This window comes from Contarinia nasturtii, unplaced genomic scaffold, assembly GCF_009176525.2.
Source record: "Contarinia nasturtii isolate CC-2019 unplaced genomic scaffold, AAFC_CNas_1.1 Cnas_scaffold_1371, whole genome shotgun sequence".
In the NCBI taxonomy this organism is placed as follows: domain Eukaryota; kingdom Metazoa; phylum Arthropoda; class Insecta; order Diptera; family Cecidomyiidae; genus Contarinia; species Contarinia nasturtii.
In genome coordinates, this window is record NW_022198708.1 from 63,109 (window position 1) to 85,242 (window position 22,134).

The 22,134-nt window shown below is 32.9% G+C and overlaps 4 protein-coding genes across 5 annotated transcripts; 2 read left to right on the forward strand and 2 right to left on the reverse strand.

The window, feature by feature from the left end:
- Positions 1 to 105: 105 nt before the first annotated feature.
- Positions 106 to 2,526, reverse strand: LOC116345632 (D-aspartate oxidase). The gene is made up of 5 exons (XM_031775133.1): positions 2,386 to 2,526; positions 1,698 to 2,070; positions 1,113 to 1,382; positions 575 to 1,052; positions 106 to 513 (listed from the first exon to the last, which is right to left on the reverse strand). Exons 2-5 carry the CDS (start codon positions 1,883 to 1,885, stop codon positions 442 to 444), a joined length of 1,008 nt encoding a protein of 335 aa, XP_031630993.1. The 5' UTR covers positions 1,886 to 2,070; positions 2,386 to 2,526; the 3' UTR covers positions 106 to 441.
- A 1,849-nt stretch (positions 2,527 to 4,375) lies between these two features.
- LOC116345615 (SRSF protein kinase 3) lies at positions 4,376 to 9,052 on the reverse strand. Its single transcript, XM_031775095.1, has 4 exons — positions 8,727 to 9,052; positions 7,431 to 8,558; positions 6,944 to 7,293; positions 4,376 to 6,829 (listed from the first exon to the last, which is right to left on the reverse strand). The coding sequence occupies exons 2-4, from the start codon at positions 8,446 to 8,448 to the stop codon at positions 6,008 to 6,010; spliced, it is 2,190 nt and encodes a 729-aa protein (XP_031630955.1). The 5' UTR covers positions 8,449 to 8,558; positions 8,727 to 9,052; the 3' UTR covers positions 4,376 to 6,007.
- A 362-nt stretch (positions 9,053 to 9,414) lies between these two features.
- LOC116345616 lies at positions 9,415 to 10,240 on the forward strand. The gene is made up of 2 exons (XM_031775096.1): positions 9,415 to 9,567; positions 9,740 to 10,240. The coding sequence occupies exons 1-2, from the start codon at positions 9,515 to 9,517 to the stop codon at positions 10,119 to 10,121; spliced, it is 435 nt and encodes a 144-aa protein (XP_031630956.1). The 5' UTR covers positions 9,415 to 9,514; the 3' UTR covers positions 10,122 to 10,240.
- A 657-nt stretch (positions 10,241 to 10,897) lies between these two features.
- LOC116345638 (CTD small phosphatase-like protein 2) lies at positions 10,898 to 20,975 on the forward strand. Of its 2 annotated transcripts, XM_031775156.1 has the most exons (9): positions 10,898 to 11,022; positions 11,428 to 11,612; positions 15,556 to 16,382; positions 16,478 to 17,044; positions 17,129 to 17,452; positions 17,560 to 17,717; positions 17,799 to 17,918; positions 18,012 to 18,114; positions 18,203 to 20,975. In XM_031775156.1, exons 3-9 carry the CDS (start codon positions 15,600 to 15,602, stop codon positions 18,266 to 18,268), a joined length of 2,121 nt encoding a protein of 706 aa, XP_031631016.1. In that variant the 5' UTR covers positions 10,898 to 11,022; positions 11,428 to 11,612; positions 15,556 to 15,599; the 3' UTR covers positions 18,269 to 20,975. The 2 variants fall into 2 exon arrangements, with proteins under 2 accessions (XP_031631016.1, XP_031631017.1); XM_031775157.1 differs by lacking the exon at positions 10,898 to 11,022 and having other exon boundaries at positions 11,330 to 11,612.
- Positions 20,976 to 22,134: the final 1,159 nt, after the last annotated feature.

Here is a 22,134-nt window from a genome sequence, read left to right on the forward strand (position 1 = left end):
CTAGTTGACGTGTTAGTATTTGATTATGATTAGGATGGATTGAAATTTATCTACTTTTTTATTAACTCTTTCTTTTTGTATTCGCCATTAAAAATATGTTTGATATTCGATATAAAGCAAAATCGTAGATTGAATTTTATTTTAAACGAATAAAATTTGGTTTTTACTCCACACTACGGTCAATATTTTCATTTAAAATAAAAACAAAACCAAATGTCATCCAACCTATACTCTCCGCTGTCATATGGTGCCTTTCTATGTGTTGGTGAATGTATGTCAAATATATTGGTTTTTGTTTTTTTTTTGTACATAGCCTACAATTTGTTATTGTCTTACAATTTAAATATGGAATTTATTTCGTTGAATTATATTTTTGCGTTTTTCTCTTTGGATATCATTTGAATCTCTTTTTGATGGATTTTTGTTTGAAAAATCGGAGATTTATAGTTTGCTACGGTGCATTTCTCCAAATAGATGAACTGCATAGGCTGCGGTGCCGGGACTTGTTGTCACCTGAAAAAAATAGTAATAATAATCATATTCGATGTCTAAATGCTGTTGTGTGATTATTTACGCCATAGCCGCCGTGTCCATAGTTGTGAATAACTCGTAGTGGTTGTCCGAATGAATCCTTCAGCAATTCATGTTCGACCCTCACAGAACTACGATATGGCCGCAATCCAACTGCTTCACGAACAACGGTTGCTTTGGCCAAACTGGGCACCAATGCTTCGCAACGTTCACGTATCGAAAGTGAATCGTATTTATCAATTTTCATGTTATAACTTTCATAACTTCTTGTTCCGCCCAACGTGACAATACCACCAAAACCGGGCAGAATATATGTATCGTAGTCGGCATAAAAAGCTGTTTTCACCCATGGTGCACGGACTTTGATTATTTGACCGCGAATCGGCACCACTTTAACATCATTGCATAACTTTTGTGCGCCCAAGCCAGTGCAGTTAAAAACTGCATCATATTTTTTACCATTGAATTCGGTCAATTTTGTGATTTGCTTCTGTACAACTTTTCCATTATTTTGCTCGAATCTGTGAAAAGAAATCTCATTTGGTTTTTAATATTGACGAATAATTAAATAAAAAACACACTTTCTTTGCGCCCATGACTGCCAGAGTCGGCACTCTGTCAAAACTGTGGTGAAAAATGAACCATATTTCCAATCACCTGGACAAATGCTTAATTCTTCTTCAGTACATGGTCGGTATAGTGGTAATAAGCCTTCTAGAAAATGATTTCGAACGATCGATGGGTCGGTGCTCGAAAAAACGTATGCCGATAATTGCGTGACACCCGACAACGAAGCATCCTCTCTTAGACGAAGTTTGTCCCAATATGCATACGAATCATTCATCCATTTTCTGGTCCATTGGAATAAACAAAAAATATAAAGATAGTAAAGCGACAAATGATCAGCAACATAAATGTTTGATAAAAAATCTCTATGAAGGTTTATCCGTTTAATAATGAATCATTTGCATGGTTAAATAATTATTGATTTCTTTGATGAGTGTGTATTTTAACTATAGACGTGATAACATTGAAATCAAATTAAGTCGGCTAGGCACTGGATAATTTACTACCTTAGATAGTCTATATTTAGCGACGCAACGAATTCGTATAGTCATATTGATGCCGCTGTTTGAATAATGTGAAGAATTAAAATTGGTGCGAACCTTGTAACTGTCTCGTTTGGCCCGGAGAAACTGGGTCCCGGTCGAAAAATGCCAGCAGCTACATCACTCGTTGTATCTCGACCAAATTTTTCGGCGATCAAACTGACTTTTGAATTTGGATATTTATTCTGTACCTCCAAAGCCGTCGATAGACCGCAAACACCTGCACCCAATACCGCGAAACTCATCTCTGATTCAAAATGCTTAATTCCTTTATATTTTGTAGAACGTTTTGCGCTTTCAATATACGATTAAATACTCCTTTTCCAATACAAATTGTATTAGGTTGTGTATGGTTTGGAGTTTTATTTTGATTGTCATAGACTGACACAGCTGCATGTAAGCGCATATAACTTTTTGACATTTTGTAATGCTGAAAATAGATTGCATTAGAGATAAGATAAGATAAACATATAAATAATACATTGAACTATGAAGCCAATGGCTTTTTTCACGAGCTAAATCGCTTCAAGTTGAATACAACGCACACATACACATGTATACCGAGTTTATTGTTCATTGTCTGTTATTAATGTATACATACTATGTGCTACTGTTATACTACTATCGTGTAGTGTGTCGATGCTACAAAAGATGCTTTAAACTTTTGATCGAATCATTCACACAAATCAACTAATTAAATCGATAACAATTTAATGGAGACAAAGAAAACTTTCCGCTTGCTTACAATGTTTCTCAAGTGAATTTTGTTGTCAATTGCAAATATCCGTTGAAATTAAATATTTGAAATACATGGTAGACGCGTGTTGCATTTTTCCGTCTGTTTTTCGTACAATATTAATATTTAACGGAGTGTGACGACATTTTATTTTCATTTATGCATTTACACTTTTATTGATACCAATTTCGAACTATTATGTTAATGGAAATTTTTCACAAACATGTCGGATAAAATTAAAATCATTTTTAACTACCTTTGGCTGACACTTTCCAGTTTGGTCACGGTGTGTGCAGTATATGATTGATATTGCGTATGAATACTTCTCATTACGATTCGGTTCATTGATTTAAATAATCGATTAGTGTGCCATCTTTTCATTTTCAATTAGAATGTAAGCTTCCATTTATTATAATATTGAATTTCACCGTAGCTCTGCTGGATGAACGCCGGAACACTTCCCGAAAAGACTTTTTTTGGCATTCCTGCCGTATAAAAATATCACACGAAAGATGTTCCTTAATAAAAAAAAAACTCAATAATTTGGTAAATGAAAGGGAAAAAAACTGTCCAAAATGTGGTTTCATTGAAATAATATTTTATTTATCACACTAAAATGTATAAATCGAATTTTCGGTCTTTTTTTGTTTATATGTTGTTGTATACGATTTTCATTTATTTAATAAATCAGGTTTGTTTTTATCTCATTTATGTACATGAAAGTTGTGTTTTAGGGATTTTTTTTCTCACTTTGATGAAGATTATGACCCTTGGTGTTTTTCAATGAATCAAGGAAAAACACGCACAACAATGACATTTTCTATATTTCGAAATTATTATTGATTGTGTTTTTCTTACTTTTTAAAATGCCGAATTAATGGGTTTTCTAGGCACTGTACAATGTCACAAAAATGTTAAATAATGTGTAAAAAAATGTGTCCCAATGCAAATAAAGATTTCATTTTATCAAGGTATGTTTGATGGTTTTTTTTTTGTTATAAAATTTGCGTCTCTCTTTTCAGTTCAAGGAAGTAAAGTATTTTATTTGTTACAATATGGGTCAGACCTTTTCAATGTGATTTTTAAGTTAGTAATAAGCGTTTGGAATTATATAAAATTACACATTTTCGTGCAAACATTAATTGGAAACCAAAAAAAAAATAGATAGAATCATGTTAGGGGGTTGGTGCTTCTTTCATTACAGTGCTGAGCATAGTGACAAACATTCATCAAATTTTACCAGCAACCGATAAATAATGCTAAAAAAAGACAGTACTGCACGTAATCATTTTATCTTCATCTTATTCGTGTTCTTTTTTAATTTGTACAGAGCGATATCGATTGATCAATATATATCGGCAAAATGTAATGCTCACTTCAATTGAAGCGTTGTCATAATCGTCTCAACAATAATAATCGATTCGAATTTGCATTAAAATAACATTCATTTGATGCGGTTCTCTTTGTTTTGGATTGGGTTGTTCAAATAGACTTTTTTTTCTAGTGTAATATGGTTCAGTTTTATTTGATTCAATATTTATTTATTTATTTTTGTTGTAGTTTTTTTTATTCATTTTGTTTATTGTTTGCTTTCATTTCTCTTTGCAATTTACCTAAATTTTTAACGAATCAACTATAATAATATGAGTGTTATGGTTTGTATTTATCTCATTCAATTAATAAATCACTACTCTTGAGTTCAATATTTGTTTTTCCATTAACTCATTTTCTTCAGCCACGTAACTTTGCTTAATTTTGGTTTGGTTTTTGTTGTTGTTGTTTAATTTATTGTGTATATGTGTGTATGTGTATTTTTTTAATTTTTTTTCTTTAAATATGGGTATGGGGATGTTAAATCTATTATTACACGAGAGGATGATGGCTTTGACATAATTTTTTTTTTGTATTTTGCTATAACTATCATAATTTAGATTTTGTTGTTTGTTGTATTTTTTAAAAATTATAATATCATAAATTTTAAAATTAATTTTTTTTAAAAAACAAATCGACTAAAATGATTAACAGAATTGAACTCTTTTTTTTCTCTTCCTTAAAAAGAATTTAAGTCAGTTTTGGTGGAACTTTTACAATTTGATAAGCAAATTTATTTCTTACTCTTAATTTTGTAGTTGATGTGTTGCGCTGATTTTAGCATTGAGTAGAGAGAAAAAGGGGGAAAAATAGAAGAATCGACCGAAATGCATGCGTTCATTTCGATCAATATGTACTGAACAATTCGAAAACAATGTTTTCATTTTCCAACAGAAAAACAATAATTATTATTCATGATTACATCGAAATTACTGTGAATTTATTCACTGGCTTTGTGTTGCAAGGATTTTTTTTCTTTGTTCCTGTTTTATTTGTAAATGTTGTTGTTTCTCTTTTTTCTTTCGATTTTTTTTTTCTTATGTTAATCAAAGGTGAAATATTTTGTGAATATACGTATTTTCTTATTTCGGATTTCATTTTCGATAATTTTTGTGTGTGTGTGTGTGTGTTGGAGTTTTTTTGTTGTTGCTTTTAGTTTCGTTCTCATTTCAATTGCTTATTAAAGTGGATGTCACGCAAACACGTAAGTTAAAGAAAAACTATATCCGAAATGGATTGCATATTAGAAAAAAAATCCAAATTCAAATTGGTCGACTACATGGAATATACACAAATTTTCATAATGTTGTGCCGTTTGAATGCCAAGTTAATAAACATTCGAACTCTGAATAGAGAACCAATGCCTGCACCTGTGAATCAATATATATTCACTGTCTCTCAACTTGGATAACCGGAAAAATGAATTATGGAGAAAAGAATGAAAGAACGAAAGAAAGAAAAAAACACTAATATGAATAATAATAAAAGATTAATAGTAATAATAAATTACGTTAAATTACGTGATTTGATATGACAGTGTGGGCTGATTATTTGGGCGTCAATTTAATATTAACATTAGTATGATGCACTGTGTGTATAAGTGTTTATAATAAAATTGATCTGGTGGTTTTTTTTTTGTTTGTTAATTTTAATTAAAATGTTTTTAATGCCACGTTGCTCACAAACAGCTCACGGTGAATTGAATTTATTGATTCTAATATCTTACTTTGTGTTGAATGTGCATTTGCATTCGCATTTACAATTTCAATGTTTGTGTGTGTATTTTTTTTTATTCTTCATCTCTTGTCTCTTTTCGTGTAAGTCGTTTTCAGGCGACAATTTTCAAATCTTTTCTCTCGCTCTATTCCACTCTCTTTACTAAAAAAAACTATAATCAAATAAAATCAAAACAGGAGTGAAAATTCAAATCAAGCAGGAAGTGAGTTATTATCAGATAATTTTGGTTTGTCTCGTCGATTAATTCGTTCGTCATTTTTTTAAGTTATTTTGTTTGTTTTTCATTTAAATAATGTGTTTTTTTTTTCTTGTTTAAATATTGTTATCGTCTTAACGGATGATCGTTTAAATCACACTGAGGCATAGATTATACAATTATTTCGCTGGGAATGGACAAGTCCAACTAACAACATGACTAATCGATGAAATCAACAGAGAGTTATACTCGCACACGAGTGTTTCATTATTTTACTTTATTTTGTGTTATTTTTATTTTGTTGTTGCTTTTGCTTTAAGCAGTGTTCTAACTGATTTTTAACCAATCATGTTCCAAGCACTGAGCGGCCGTGGCACGCTTATCTGGATCGAATTCAAGCATTGGTCGTAGAAAATCGGCAAATTGTGTTGCATCTTCCACTGACCATTCATACTTTTGAATCAGCACTTCATCCAATCCCCATGGTTTTAAACCGGTTATATGCCGTAGTTCACCTTTTTTATTGAACACAAAATGTGACAATGTGCCTGACAATATGATCTTTTTTGGAATTGGTCCCAGCAATTCGATAATATGCGCGATATGATCTTCATCACGGCAATAATTTTCACCCGAATGCGGTTCGAATAAGTAGTCACCGGTAGCCAATTCAAATGCCATACACGCTGTACTCCAAATATCAGCTGATACATTATACGATGCACCAAGAATCACTTCCAATGAACGATATTGTCGCGTTTGAATGTCTTCGGTGAAATGCTTGTGCACCCAACACGCATTTCCTAAATCGGCAATTTTCACTTCAATATCACACACCTCAAATGCTGGATCTTTGGGCGGCACCGACAATTTCTTATTTATTGCATTGTTATCTTCAATTTTTAATTTGCCACCAATGCCGCAGCCACCTGCACCGCCACCACTACCAATACCAACACCAACACCAACAAAACTGCCATTGCTGCCATTTTTCGAACTTCGATTTGAGGCGATTGGTGATGTTTTTGTTGTATTTGATTTGCTTGATTTTGCATTACCCTCGCTACAATTCTCATTGGACTTTGAAGAGCTATCCTTACTTTTATCCTCCGATTCGTCATCTTGACCTTTGCTTAACTTTTTGCTAGTCTGAAATGGTTAATGCCATTGCAGCGAAACAAAAGAGAAAGTGAAAACGTGAAACCATAAATGAAATGAAATGAAATCAAAGACAACCAATTTTTTTATTTTCGTATTATTTACCTCAAACTCTGAGTCAGATTTTGATGAGATTCCATTAACTAAACCAGTCGTTGCGGATGTAACGCTCTCCACAGAGTCATCATTATTGCTAATTTCTGGTTCGTCGGGTGTATTGTCATCGTCATCATCGGCAGTGCCATTTTCACCATCGCCATTTGTGTTGTCTTCGGTTTTTTCATTCAACGATTCGAGCTGCTGAATATGTTCCAACTGCTTTTTAATGAGTTCGGATTGTCGTTTGGCTTTCTTCTTCAATTTTTTCTTCTTATTTTTGCTCATTTTGGATGTGATGGGTTGCTCTTGAAACTCTTTTGGTGCTGTGCTAATCAATGAATATGGAAGCTTAAGACCTGCGACAGGGAGGGGAGGGAAAAACCACAGAATATAAAAATAATGAAGAAAAAAAATCAAAGGAAAGGAAAGGAAAGGATATCCACCCTTCCGTAATGGAATTTTAATTTTTAAGTGATTATAGTTTGTTACATACCCATTGCATGCAATTCAGTTGCTTCGCATGCCAACTTCCTGATGTATCCATCGTCAACGCAAATGAGAACATTTTCGGGCTTAATGTCCGTATGAATGATTTGACACTCGGTGTGCAAATAGTCAAGACCCTCAAGCACTTGTCTGATTATTGACTTCACATTCGGCAATGGTATACCACGATAATTTGATTTTAAAATAAGCTTAAGTAAATTGTGGCCTAATACTTCGAACACCATGCAAACATGTGTACCATTGACGCCCGATATTTTAAAATCGTTAAGCAATTGCACAGTTTTGTTGCGTCGAGGATTTGTCGGATCACTATCACGCACAGCTTTCAATATTTTAATCTCATCTTTTGCCGTTTCGGTGAAATGATGAGCGGATTTAACGATCTTAAGCGCTACATAACGTTTATCTTCCAAATCCCAGCACAGCCATACCGTTGAAAAGTGACCCCAGCCCAATTTCCGTGTTACATGGTAACGATTCAAGAATAGATCGCCAATTTTAACTGGATGATAGCCACCTTTACAATAATCCTCACGGTTCTCCTGTTCCTCATCTTCGCTGGTATACAAATCCTCGTGCTCGCCTATCGTTTCATTGGAAGAGCTATTCGATGGATCGAGACTTTTCACTTCGGGTTGCTGCAATTGTGGCTCCTGATGATGATTGACAGTGGAATACGTGATTTCTTTGCCTAATAGTGAATTTATGTTTTCAATATTATTGAGAATGCTGTTCGCAATATTTGTTATGCCATTGTCAATTGTTTCATCGTGCACACTATTCACGCTATCATTCACATTCGAATCGAACATATCTTTTTCATTGTCGGTCAGCGGTGTTGTTGTTGTTGCTGATATTACGGTATTATTAGCGGTGGCAATCGTATTTGTGGTCACTGGTACGGTGGTGGCAACATTCCGACCCTTCTTCTTATTGGCCTTATGACGCTTTTTCTTTGCTTGTATCACTTGCACACGTCTGTTTATATCTTTTTTTGCATTCATATTTCGTTTATGATGGTCGACTTAAGCTGAATTCCACCCTTTGTTTCCGTTGTGCTCGTCTTTCGCAGATAATATTCTTCTTCCGTCAAAATATCAACCTGTGCGTACCACTGCAATGTTATTTTATTTTTTACTTTAACTTCATTTATAAAAGAAACCACTAACAAACAGAGTTCGATGTGTAAGTTCTTTGTAATTTTCCGTTTCGGTTCTTTTAAAATTCTAATTCACGCTAACAGATTCTAATTTCACGATGTTGGATAAAATATGATTCTTACATTGATTCACTCAGCTCCAATTTACACGATGATCTACGATGATTGATTCCCTTTGGATTTTTTTTCTCTTCCTCTGTATAGTGTTTCGTGTTTGTCGTGTACAAAATTCGCGCACGCAAATCAAGCAATGAAAATTTAATTAAAAAAAAGAGAAATGAACAGCCTCGATTTTCTTCTATTTCGGTTTTCCGTGTAGTCGTTATTTATTCTAGATCCTTTTATAATTTCTTTTTTCTCTCGCTCTTGTTGACTTGTTTGAGTATGGCTACGATGAACGACGAACACGATGAAAAAAATAACAAAATGATGTCTATGTAAAGAGCAATGAAAAAAGGCTACTACCTTTGCGGCGAATTCGTTTAACTTGATTTCTGTTAAACGGGCAACATACGAAGAACAGCGAACGTGTGAACGAGACTTGCAATCGCGCAAACACACTGTATTTCCTCAAATGTGCGTTGAACAAATGAAGAAACATCCAGAAACTGACATGTTTAATCATCAATAAACGTTTTGATTATGAATTATTTATTTCATTTATGTGTGTAATAAATCTACTTTAATCATATTACTCATGTCAAATTAAATCATTTTTTTCTCGATTGAAAATTTGCTTTAAAAATATTGCCGGAACTTTTAAATAATAAACATTCGAAATGGCCATTCCAATGTGAATCAACCGCAATCAATTTATGACATTTGTAGAAAAAATAATCGAAGTTGTGAAATGCATGCGACTTTGAAATTTTTCCGAATAAACGAAATCTTTTAGAACATTTTCAGTGAAAATGAATCGTGTTTCGAAGCTTTCGTTTACGGGATTTAGTCGATATCTTTTGAGGTGAGTCAAATCTACTTATTAAATAAAATATCAACTGATATCGTCCAATCAGTTCATTGCAAATATATCGAGCGGAGATATCTGTCATTCATCAATTTTATATTATTATTATTTTTGGTCATTCATCAATTAATCGATGAAAAAAAAAAACAAATCTCTAATTTAATTTCAGCGTAAAAAATGTGCGAAATGTTGTGCCAGTTCGATATTTTAAAAAGAAAAGCGAAAGCGATGCTATAAAAAGCGATAAACCGATGGACTTTTTTGGCACATCAGCTGAGAGAGTTCGCGTTACACCAGCTCCACCCGAAAGACCAAAATATTCAGCAGAAATTGTGACGATCAGTCTGGCTAGTTTTCTAGTGTATTTCTGCATTTTGCGAGAAGAAAATGATATCGATGAAGCGCTCGGTCGGGATTTATACGATTATTTCGGCGAGGAAGGATCTCGATTGAAAAAAGCATACGATTATAATATTGAACATGGATTACCAACCGCTGAAATTCTCGATCGATTACGTGAAATTGGCGCACCAGTGCCACCACGCAAATAGATTTTCCACAAATCCTTAGAATTTATATAAAAAACAAAGAAATGTGAAGGTGAAGAGAAAAATGCACATATTGTAAAGCAAACAAATTTCAATAAAAGCGTTTAGTAATAAAGTAAAAATTATTTCGTTATAAACATCGATTTTCATTTAAAAATGAACTTCTTTCTTTTCCAAAGTCATTGTTGAAGCTTTTGAAATTTGGCGGAAATTTTCTTTAACCCGTCTAGCATATTGAGTTTGATTTGAAAATCATATTTCGTTTGAGATAGGTTTTGTATCGATTTTACAGTTTTTGATTCACATATGAATCTGGTCACACCAAAAAAAATTGTGGCGAATTGGTCAAGACATCAATCCATCTATTCTTCATTGAATTTCAACGACAAGAACACAAAACATACATACACATACACGCACAGACGTGTAGACTCACACAAAGACTGCACAGCAACATGTTCACCAATCGAATGGATTGCAAATGAACGTACAACAAACGGATTAGCCAGTGTTGAACAGAAAAAAGAGTATATATATATTTATATATCGGAATAGCGTACGACTGGTGGCGGCCATTTTGGTATTTTCGTTCGTGTATCGTACGTTTCGTTCGCGCATCAGAAATAATTTCATCATATATTCTGTCGTCGGTAGGTAAGTCAAGTCAATTCGTTGTTCGGCATATATATATGTACATATATATTTATTGTGTGTACGGTGTGTTGGTGTACGCACACATACAGTGAATTGGAAAGTTTTTCGGTTTTATTGTTTTTGTTTGTATCGAATTGTAGCACTCGCTCGTGCGATACATTCTCGTCTATGCACTATTATGATTCGTAACAATCAAGCAAGCAGCAGTGTACAACATATAGTCTCGTAGTCCAGAGAAGAGAAAAAAGAAGTATTTATATATTATTATTACTATTATTATTTTTGTACGATTTGTTCGCTCTTCATCAATTCTTCTGTGTTTCGTTGTGATCTTTTCAAACACAGAGAATAGTAAAGTAAACCAATAGCAAAAAAATGAAGAATCAGTGAGGAGTTTCGGGAAAAAAAAAGAGAAAAAGCGAAGAATTCAATTATTTTTTTTTTTTTTTATTGTATACAACACAAAGTTTAAAACAAAGCAAAATTTAGTGAACATTTTCAAAATAAAATCAAAAGAAAGGCACCAAATGTGAATTTTCAAACAAATAAAAATAAAATAAATCGAAAGCGCCGAAAAAAACAAATATCGCGCTGCATCCCATACAAAAAACAGCGCACTCATTTGAATTTGTTTTCAAATATTTCTGTTTTGTAGATCCTAAACCTTTTTCGTGTGCGCCAAGAATTTTTCACACTCACAAGCGGTATTCAGATGAAATCTCAATAAAAAAAGAAACATTTTCCAACGATTTCCATCGCACGGCAAATGCAATGTAATTTTTAAACACGTTGATTGTGAAAACTTTGAATTGTATGGGAAACCCATAAAGGAAAAAATATGTAAGTACAGCCACCAATTCGTATGCAATACAGTTTTTGATATGATACAAAAGATTTCACAACAAAAAAATTTAGCCGCAATTTTTTCGATCCTGCGAATGATTGTATCTACCATACCCATTCGATTTTTCTTTTTTGGGCAAAGGGCCTTATTGGTTTTTTTTTGTATCATTTTATTTTAAAATTAAATCATATAAAGGTGATTTTTTTTACATCTGCATGTGTTCGGTCAAAAATTGAGAGCAAAAAATTTTTTTATTTGAATTTTTTACATTTATAATATGATACACAGGCTGGTAAAACCCACAACAGACCACCCTGTCACTTTTCATTTGAGTTTCATTACGAGCGATTACTGTACTGATTCATTCATTGTTGAATCGTTTTTGCGATAAACAATGAATGAATATATACAGAGCTACAGATTATCGATATTGAAAATCATAAACAATATTAAATGCATATCATCCTTATCCAGTTTTATGTCAATATGAAAAGAAGACGAGCATCCATACAATAAATTTGATTTGATGTTAAGTTGATTTGATGTTGTTGCACGATTTCGGCGGGAAGGTTTTTGTTTTGGTTGAAAATTTGTTTATTACAAAATAAAAACGAAATGAAGAAACGAACAACAAAAAAAAAGAAGAAGACAACAAGTCGCGAAAAATTTCCCTGTGTCTCTGTGCCGTTTACTGTGCACGGTTTGCGCGTTTCTCTCGTTTTGTTTCTATCGCATTTATCGCATACGGGCAACGCATAATTCTGCTCTCGCTCTCTGTATGTCTTTCTGTTCGAATCGTCGATCGAAATTTTTCTTCCTGTTATTCACGCGTTTTATACAGCACATCAGAGCTCGGTGTTCGCTTACTGTTTCGCATACGCGATTTATGCTTTCCTATCGTATATTTTTAAATCATATAAAATTTGATTGTTTTTTGGCCAAAACCATCGTTTTGAACAATGACGAATAAACAAATGAGCCGATCGATTCCCAGAGAAAAATTGGTAAAAAATTTTCCAAAATGGCCCAAAATAATTTTGATATGCACTAATGGTATTTATAAAATGTTCCAACTCACGATAATATGTGTGAATTGATTCGGCCCGGCCAAATACTTTCACATAACAAGAACGTTGGCTCTCGGTGCAATATATTGAAAAGAGGATTTTTAATATTTAAAGTAAAAAATAAACGATCCATTAAATTATGAGATTTCGTTTGGTTTGCGGATTATACCGCAGAGAGGCTAAAAAATGAATTGTATCCGTGCAAACAATGGCGCACCTGACGTCAGATCTCTCTAACATAGTGTAATAATTAGCGCGAATGAGCTACACGCATAGTGTAGTTGTTTAATTCAAAATTATCGTTTAAAACGTACAACAGTATGATTTCACTGTGTCGCAAATCAATACAACATCTCCATATCCCTTAAAACTCTATCTTTCTCTCTTGCCAATCCAATTTCACCGAGAATGAAAAATTATGTTTAGCATGGCAAAGATCTCATGAGAAAGTAAAACTTTTTATTATTAAAATTGAGATATAAAATAATCGCAATGGCTAGAAAATGATTTTTTTTTAATCATTCCACCTTACATAACACTCCGTTTACTGAAATAAAGAAGGAAAAAAAAAAACATTTCAGTACACAAGTTTGTTCATTACAATTTTCGTTGCGTTGCCTGATTTTGTTGCAAGAGAGCGCGACGGTATACAGTGACGACGAGAACGACATCAAACAATAAGAGAATCGCAAGCATGAACACAAACATACTCACATCGCCACCAGTACAACTACCATTATTATCACTTACACTCGTTTGAACTGTGTGTAGCTCGTAGTCGGTGTAAGCGTGAGAGCAGGCGAGAAAGATAAAGAGAGAGAAGGAAAGAGAGACAAAGAATAAAAGGTTGAGGCGCTGTACGTGTAAAAATAGTATTAGCAATTTCGTTTCTTTCTGAATGCATGGATATCGCTCTTTTTCACAATTTCAATACAAAAAACCCAATAAAGCATGGCTCAAATGAGATCTCATTGGTTTCGCATCTATTATATTCATTTATTCACAATAAATTTCTGTCCACCTCGCATTTTTTCTTAAAGCAGTGCATCATCATCCTCATCATCGCATAAAATGGACAAAGAATAATCATGTTTTGTTTTTACCTTATTCTTTGATTTAGGCGTGTAAGTCCACTTCTCGCGAACACACTCTGTAAAGAGAGATGTAAAATAAAAATCATTCTATATACATATTCATATATGAATAACAATTGTTTCGCTGGTTAAAAGAGTTGGCGCAATTCAATTCATTTTATAAAATGCGAAAAACGTTTCGTTTGATTAAATACAGGGCTCAACACGTCGTATCAACAAATACAAATAAAATAATGCGCGCGATACATATATATATATATATATGTGTGTGTGTGTGTGAGTGTGATTGATAAAAAACGCAAAGCACAAAATATATAGATAGAGAGCTGATAGAGAGAGGGGAAAACTAACGTCGGACTCTGAACACAATTTACAAACAGACGGTGAAGTTCTGTGCGGAGCTCGTATACCTCTCTCTCATACATTTATAATATTTGTTGTGAGATCACATACGAGAATTTCGTTGAATATGTGTTTGGCTGTACTTGTGCATCGTGCACATACAAAGATGAATTAGCGTTAAAGAGAAAATATTGATTTGTGAATATACCGTTCCAATGCTCAACGCTGAACAATTTTTATAAGAGTTCATAGCGATATTTTTTAGATTCTTTATATTTTGTTGTTGTTATTTGGTGTCGTTTTTTCATTATTTTCTGTATGGCTATAGCGCGCGCACTTCTCAATCACATACTACTCTCTACACATTTATGCAAAGTTTGTTTATCAATTTGTTTCAAGCATTGAACAGTTGCCATGCAATATGCACTACAGTTCTCTTTCTTACTGCAGTTTGAGCAGAGATAGAGAGAGAAGGAAGCTCGAATGATAGCGCATCGACTTGCAAAATATCGAAATGTGAATGAAAGGTGTTTCTTCGATGAAAACATTCCAGCGGTGCCATATCTAATATTTCTTTTATCGCATAAATTACTATCAAGAGCGACATTATATTTTCCCCGTGCAAAATATGCAACCCATTTTCCAGCCAAGTGCAATGCCTCCTGCGTAGCCAATACATGTTTATGTAATAAATGCTTTAGCGAATCGAATCAAATCGAAAATCGTTGTTGTCGCATTTGAAATGTATTGCAAAAAAAAATTCGCGCGCGTTCGTTCCACTTGTGCTGTTGAAATTCTGTATCGGCTCGCTACATCAGTAAGAATATACGGTTCGGATGAATTTAGTGCGTGCATGACGACGCATTCGCAAAGTCGCTTTCGCATCAACACTTTTTAACTCAATAGCAAATCGTTGTTTTCATACCAAATCAATCCCATGCTGTAAATGTGATCAATGATACGTTGTAAAACATTGAATTGACGCTTTGATTTGCGTTTTCACTCTCATTTTAAGATCACGTCAAAAACATACTCACGATACCATGATTTCACACAGACAAAACAAAGCAAGTTACAACCAACACAAAATAAACGCCAAAGGAGAGATACAAAATTGTTATTTAGAAAGTTTTTGATATGGCTGCGACGAGCGCGAATCGCAACCAAATACAGAACATAATGATATGAACACACTTTTAATGCAATATATTTAGTCGATATTTTTATATTAAATCCCTTCAATTTAGGCCAAGAATTTTCAAGTTAACTTTGTCAGAAATTTAATTTATTTTTGCGTAAAAAAATCACCGAAAAAAATCTCTCTTTTCAAAAAATGTCTTAATTAGTAAAATGTATCATATATTTTCGATGAGAAAGTTGTTATTTTCACAAAAAAAAATGTCATTGGTTAATCGTTGGTTGAATTTCTTTTGCAGTTATTGGCGTAATACAAGTATTCACAAGTGTGTGCGTTGTCAGGATGTGGCTGCGAAGTGAGAAGCGAAGCAGCCGCATTGCTCAACCAAATGGCAAATCATCGATAAATCTGCGAAAAATTATTAAAAATACTCCAGCTTTGAAGAATCTTAAGCAAACCACAACGACTGTCACTTCCAATCGGCGCAGCGGTGTTTATTCAACGACAAGCTTAGCAAATAGCAGTAGTGGTAGTAGTAGCAAGCAGCAAACATTTCGTAATAATGGTGATACAAAGCAATCGCCAAACATCAAGTGCAATATTAAAAGTCGACCGGCAAGCGTTAAGCGTTTGGGCAAAAAAACTGGCAGCTCATTGAGCAAACGACATGACCGAAAAAAATTTGAACCAACAACAAAGCGAACAAGCGAAAAATGTGTACGGGGACGTTTTGGTCGAAAATCATTGCGAAACATCTCGGAAATGGGAAAAGAAAATTGCTGGCAAGATGACCAGGGCCAATTAGATTTATATGCTGTGGATAGTAAACGGAATCGAAAGCAACGGACAACAGCAGCTGGAACCGATGAAAGTGCCGACAGTGTTGGCATTAAAAGCACATTGCCAACACTTGATACAATCTGTAGCCTTGTTATGGTCAACGTATGTGATTCGTGTAAACCGAGCACCACATGCAGTTGTTCGTCAAGCTCAAGTCAAACGGACGGTAGCCAATCATCGAGTGGACCGAGCACACCAAAAATCAACTGTGTCAATTATATTGAATGTGACAGCACAACTGACAATGATCGAACAAATTTACCATCTACTTCAATGCTTGTTACGGTATGTTGATTTCGTTTTTAACTAAAATTCAATTAATTCAATTTGACTAATTCTTCAAAAAATTTGAATTTATTTTATTGAACACAATATTCTAGGTCGATCCGGAAATCGACTCAACCACCGATTTGCTTCCAACTGAAGCAACATCGTCCTCTTTAACAACATCATCTTCATCATCGTCGTCATCATCATCGATTTGTTGTGATGCCGAAACATTTGCGATACAACCGATTCAAGATCCACAAGACGATAAGTTACCAAATCAAAAGCGTTCTCAATTGACAACGGCCAATTTGCAACCGCAAATGACGACATTGGCCACATCCAGCAGTGCATGCAGCATAACTAACTTCCCAACAACGCCCGATCTTATCACATTGTTCGACGAAGAAATAAACAAAAATTCAACGGACATGTGTCAATATTCAGAACTATTTCCATATAATAATGTTATAACACAGGCACTTTTGAATTGCAACGAAGTGAATTCGTTGTGCGAACAGAGCACATCAAATGATATGGGCAATTTGACATTTTTATCGTCGATGAATCAAACGGCCATCGACAACTTAAAAGCATTGACCAATTTGCAAAATCACTCAACTAGCTTCCTATCGGGATTGTCGGGGATAGCGTTGACAAAAAATAATTATAACGAAACAGTAAGTAAAAGATTAATTTCGATTTAAATATGAACATATTTATGATTGGCATCATCTTTACCACTTTATTTGTGTTGCCTACAGCAACAGCAACAAGACCAACCGAATCAGCAACAACAAATCCACGAAAACGCAAATGAGATCCAACTTGAAACCGACGAATGCATGGAAATTGAAGAAATAAACGAACGGCAAGAGGAAATGGCATGGGATGCATTCGATCCGTATGTCTTTATCAAACACTTACCACCATTGACAGCTGAAATGCGCGCAAAATGTCCAGCGTTGCCACTTAAAACCAGATCAAGTCCCGAATTCAATCTTGTCCTCGATTTGGACGAAACATTGGTTCATTGTAGCTTACAAGAGCTATCTGATGCTAGCTTCAAATTTCCAGTTCTATTCCAAGTACGTTTACAATTTTATTCAAAAAAAAAAAAAAAAAAAAAAACAAAAATAGTTTATAATTTTTGTGGAAAGAAAATGAATTAATAATAAACATCACATTTTCATAGGATTGCAAGTACACGGTATTCGTTCGCACTCGACCATGTTTCCGTGAATTTTTGGAACGAGTTTCCACAATGTTTGAAGTGATTTTGTTTACAGCATCGAAACGTGTATACGCCGACAAATTGCTCAACTTGTTAGATCCGGATCGAAAATGGATCAAGTAAGTTTTTGTTTGGAAAAATATCAACTTTCTTGAAGCTTTTTTTTTTAATTAATCAAATTATGTGATTGGTGCATTTAGGTATCGTTTATTCCGGGAACACTGTGTTCTTGTCAATGGAAATTACATTAAAGATCTTACAATTCTGGGACGTGATTTATCCAAAACAATTATCATTGATAATTCGCCGCAAGCATTTGGGTATGTAAAAATTCAAATAAAATATGTTCTTTTTAAATGGAATTCAGTTTTTTTTTTTTAATAAATGAATTCAACGTGAATGTTTGTTAACAGCTATCAACTCGAAAATGGAATCCCCATTGAAAGTTGGTTCATGGATCAAAATGACAGAGAGCTAATGAAGATTTTGCCATTTTTGGAATCACTCGCTGAAATGGTACGTATTGTTACATTTTCGAGCACAATGTCAGTGCATATTTTTGGTCAATTTGGGGCGTCCACTCAATTTTTTTTTTCTTTACCAGCGTCAAGATGTGCGACCCCACATTCGAGAAAAGTATAACCTGTACCAGTATCTTCCACCGGATTGAACTGATCTGATAAAAAACGGCAATTAAAAAAATAAATCAAATAAAAATCCACAAAAAAATCGAATCTTCTCAGCAATTGAATAGGCAACTGTATATTTGACTCGACAACAAATAAACACACATATATTAATTATATCCACACACAATATATATTATATATAAAACGAGAGTTGGTATGAATTCGAATTTATACCAAAAAACAACCTGTTATTGAATCGCATTGGCACTGTTCATTTATCAGCAACAAATTAAAGAAGCATCTAGTAATTAAGATTAAGCTTTTAAATCAATATAATAATCTAGTAATGTTTCAAAAACATTTTCGATTCACATTATATTTTTTGTCTGCTCTTTTTGTTTTCTTCCGTTTTTGCTGAGGGAGCAAAATCACCATCATTTGTTACATCTATTTATATTTAAAATGAAGAAAACATACACAAATTAAAAAAAGAGACATAAATTAAAACTATATCATTGGCAATGATTTTTGTTATGAGAGAATACGAAGATTAATCGGACGGGGAGGCTAGAATATTATTTAGACTGCAAAAAAAACGTATGAACAAAATAACACACACACACAAAAAAAAAGAAATCAAACAAACATTCGTTGATTCATTTATACAAAGAATCTTTTCAACGACTTTTTGTGGCTTTTGTACGCTGAATTTTGAAACGGATGACCGTTATTATGGATAAATTTTTATTGAATCAAAAGAAAAACTAATGTAGAAAACAAACGATTCCCATCATATAGACATGGCATCCCGTTTTCACTCCGATATCAAAAAACATAAATTACATTAACCTAAAACTGAATGATCATATATCCAATAAATAAACTATCCAATCGTAATACATTCAGTAATATATATCTTATTAGATGTGAATACAGAAACACTTCTACCATAAATCGTATGAAATATTTGAACAATCGATGCACCGAACCAAATATTGATAAAGCACAACAATCACAATGCTAATTCCATTAATTACATCCTCTTTCGATTTTCCGCATCTCTAGAAAGAAGAAAACAAAAATTAGCTTCGCACCACATTCAGTTAAAAATATGACTCTAAATTAGCCGGAGTGGAAAAAAATATTCCAATGTTTAAACGTACCAATAAAACAAATCAGAATATTACATGGTAATCAAGAAAGTTTCAGTGAAACGAATAAAAGTGGCATGGTGTCCGTTTCAATTTTATTAGATGTTGCTTGTTGTTAGATAAAGTAATGTGTCGTTGAGTCGTTCAGCATGACATAATAGCAAATAAATAAGGAAAAAAAAGTATATAACCGAAAATCGATTTAAAAACGATAATCAATTAACAAGAGAAATTAGTAGTATTTATAAGGGGAATAAACATTCACCATGAAAATAATCAATAATAACGACAACAAGTGAACAACAATTATAATGATTGAACATTTTAAATATCACATACATACACAGTGTGTATTACACACCAATTAAAAAAAATCCCCTGCGCCGATTTGTTGGCAACATAAAATTGCCTTTCGAACATCCTTTTTTTAATGACAACCGATTTTTTTTTTTACATTTTCAATAAAAGAAATGACTCAATTCTTCAACCATTTCAAATATGCCTTCAAATAAATTATTGGCGAAAGTGAATCTGCGCCAACCACCTTCCCCAGACAACATGCACACACACACAAACAAAATAAAAGCAATTTAAGTTTTTCTTAAGCCTTTCCAATTTGTATTCGTAACAAAATGGTTGTATATTCTGGCGAGTGCAAAGCAAGCCTTAAGTGTTCTGTGTTCTGTTGAATCGTTAGTGGTTTCATTTAAATACAAAAAATAATAATAATAATAATAATAATAATAATAAAGAAATAACAAATTCTAAACAGACACTTGAAATAGGTTCTAAGTGTTTCTTTTGTGTGTGTTTTTGTTTGTTCATTTTTTACTCGAGGTAAAAATTAAGTTTTATTTATTCGATCAGTTGCGGTCCAAATACAATGGCGTCTCACTTTGGTTTGCGAAATACAAATACCACATATATAAATCATTTTGACATTTTTTCAATCACACATACATTACACACACTCCAATGCTAGATTTGTCATAAAAATGTTTTTAGTTTGACACAGAAAATCTGATTAGTACAATGCAGACAGCCAAAAAAAAAAAGAAAACAATTTTATTTATGGGACATTCAACATATAAAAAAAGAAAGAACAAAATTTAGATCTAAAAAAAAGAATAAAATGAAGCGAACATTATGGGCTGTTTTATTTTTTGTTGAAAATGGTGCAAACCGAAAATCTTCCGAGAAGAATGGCATATTTTGGTCAATGCCAAACATAGTCTCCGAAATAGCTCATCCACAATTTTAATGTGCATATTTTGTACATATAGAGAAAACCACACATAATATTCACAAAACTGACACAAACAAAAAATGAAATTATACTGAAACAAGTTTGATGTGATGAATAAGTATATTTTAAATTTATCTATTTTAATTTAGCTCACAACGTTTTTCTCAGTCTTTTTTTTTCTATACCTTTTTCTGATTTTGAAAAATGTATGTGTGCCATACATGCTCATGGCCGAACTCCAAAATATATGAAGAAGTAAAAGAAAACAAAAAACAAGCGCCAGAGATTTTCAACTTTACACAAAATAAATGATTAATTATGAAAAGATGAAGGATAAAGAAAAAAAAAAAACAAATAAATATATTATATATATATATGAAAATATGATTATAATAGTTAATAAAATAGTTAATGTTGAAACTAATATTTAAAAAGTTGAATTAAACGTAATGTGTCTATATCAATCGACCCATTAGATAAATTTACAGGAACCTAATCGTAAAATTTTCTACATAACAAACTAACTAAAAACAAGAGGGTATGATTAATAAAATTCGATTCCGTGCTCTTTTTTTTCTCTCTCTCTCTCGATTAAATAAATCAACAGTCACACATATATGGTTGATATGATTGAAATTTAAACAAAATTCAAGAAAATACACAAATTCAACTATGTTCACGCATTGAATTGATGGAGTATGATGCGCAAAATTAAAAATAATAATAATGATATTTCTTATGACTATAATCAATCAGACTCATTGTTTCCGTCTTGAGTAGTAAAATCAAAATCACTTGGCAAATGAGCTTTGATTTAGTTTATTTTGTCATCAAAACATAAACTGGTCACAATTGAATTTGTGATAAAACCTCATTCTAAATCTAAGCCATCAATTCATTGTAATCAACAATGAAATTAAAATAAAAACCAATGATATCATTTCTTCCGCTTCAAAAGCATCAACATTACTATAAAGAAAACACAAACTTTCCATTTATCATAATCAACTAATTAGTTTATTTTATTTTAATGATGAAAGAAAATACCGAGTAATGGCTGACACATATAACACATGAACTAGAGAACGAAAGTTTGAACACAGAAAAAACAGTAATTTTTTTTCTTGCAAATTTATACAAAAATTGACTTTGTTTACTTGATGAAATTTCACATTTTTTTTACAAAACATGCGAAAAAATCAAGCATGAGAAAGGTAAAAACGTTTTTTTTATATTTTGGTTAAAGTTCATTAGGTTGTTATTAGCTAGCCATCGGCATTCGGCATTTTTCCTTTATCACTAGCAAAAAATCTAAATAATCGCCAAATTGTTGATTAAACATTAAAAAAAGCAAATTAGAAAAAATGAAATTACACATAACATATGCATAAAATTATACCGCAAACATGATGTTTTCAACAATTAATTAAATAAATTTTTATTCACTAAAATTATTCAAAAATCGTTTTAAATTTTATCACTTCACATGTTTCCATTCCGTATCTCACTT

Bases quoted from the DNA above. Each gene is read 5' to 3' on its own strand.
- LOC116345632 (XM_031775133.1), bottom strand. From the start codon at position 1,885: ATGAGTTTCGCGGTATTGGGTGCAGGTGTTTGCGGTCTATCGACGGCT. The intron at 1,053-1,112 runs GTGTGTTTTTTA...TTCTTTTCACAG, and splicing joins CAGTCATGGGCGCAAAGAAA to ATTCGAGCAAAATAATGGAA. The intron at 514-574 runs GTAAATAATCAC...TATTTTTTTCAG, and splicing joins ATGGACACGGCGGCTATGGC to GTGACAACAAGTCCCGGCAC.
- LOC116345615 (XM_031775095.1), bottom strand. From the start codon at position 8,448: ATGAATGCAAAAAAAGATATAAACAGACGTGTGCAAGTGATACAAGCA. The intron at 7,294-7,430 runs GTATGTAACAAA...TCCCTGTCGCAG, and splicing joins AACTGAATTGCATGCAATGG to GTCTTAAGCTTCCATATTCA. The intron at 6,830-6,943 runs GTAAATAATACG...TAACCATTTCAG, and splicing joins AATCTGACTCAGAGTTTGAG to ACTAGCAAAAAGTTAAGCAA.
- LOC116345616 (XM_031775096.1), top strand. From the start codon at position 9,515: ATGAATCGTGTTTCGAAGCTTTCGTTTACGGGATTTAGTCGATATCTT. The intron at 9,568-9,739 runs GTGAGTCAAATC...ATTTAATTTCAG, and splicing joins TTTAGTCGATATCTTTTGAG to CGTAAAAAATGTGCGAAATG.
- LOC116345638 (XM_031775156.1), top strand. From the start codon at position 15,600: ATGTGGCTGCGAAGTGAGAAGCGAAGCAGCCGCATTGCTCAACCAAAT. The intron at 17,045-17,128 runs GTAAGTAAAAGA...TGTTGCCTACAG, and splicing joins AAAATAATTATAACGAAACA to CAACAGCAACAAGACCAACC. The intron at 17,453-17,559 runs GTACGTTTACAA...ACATTTTCATAG, and splicing joins AATTTCCAGTTCTATTCCAA to GATTGCAAGTACACGGTATT.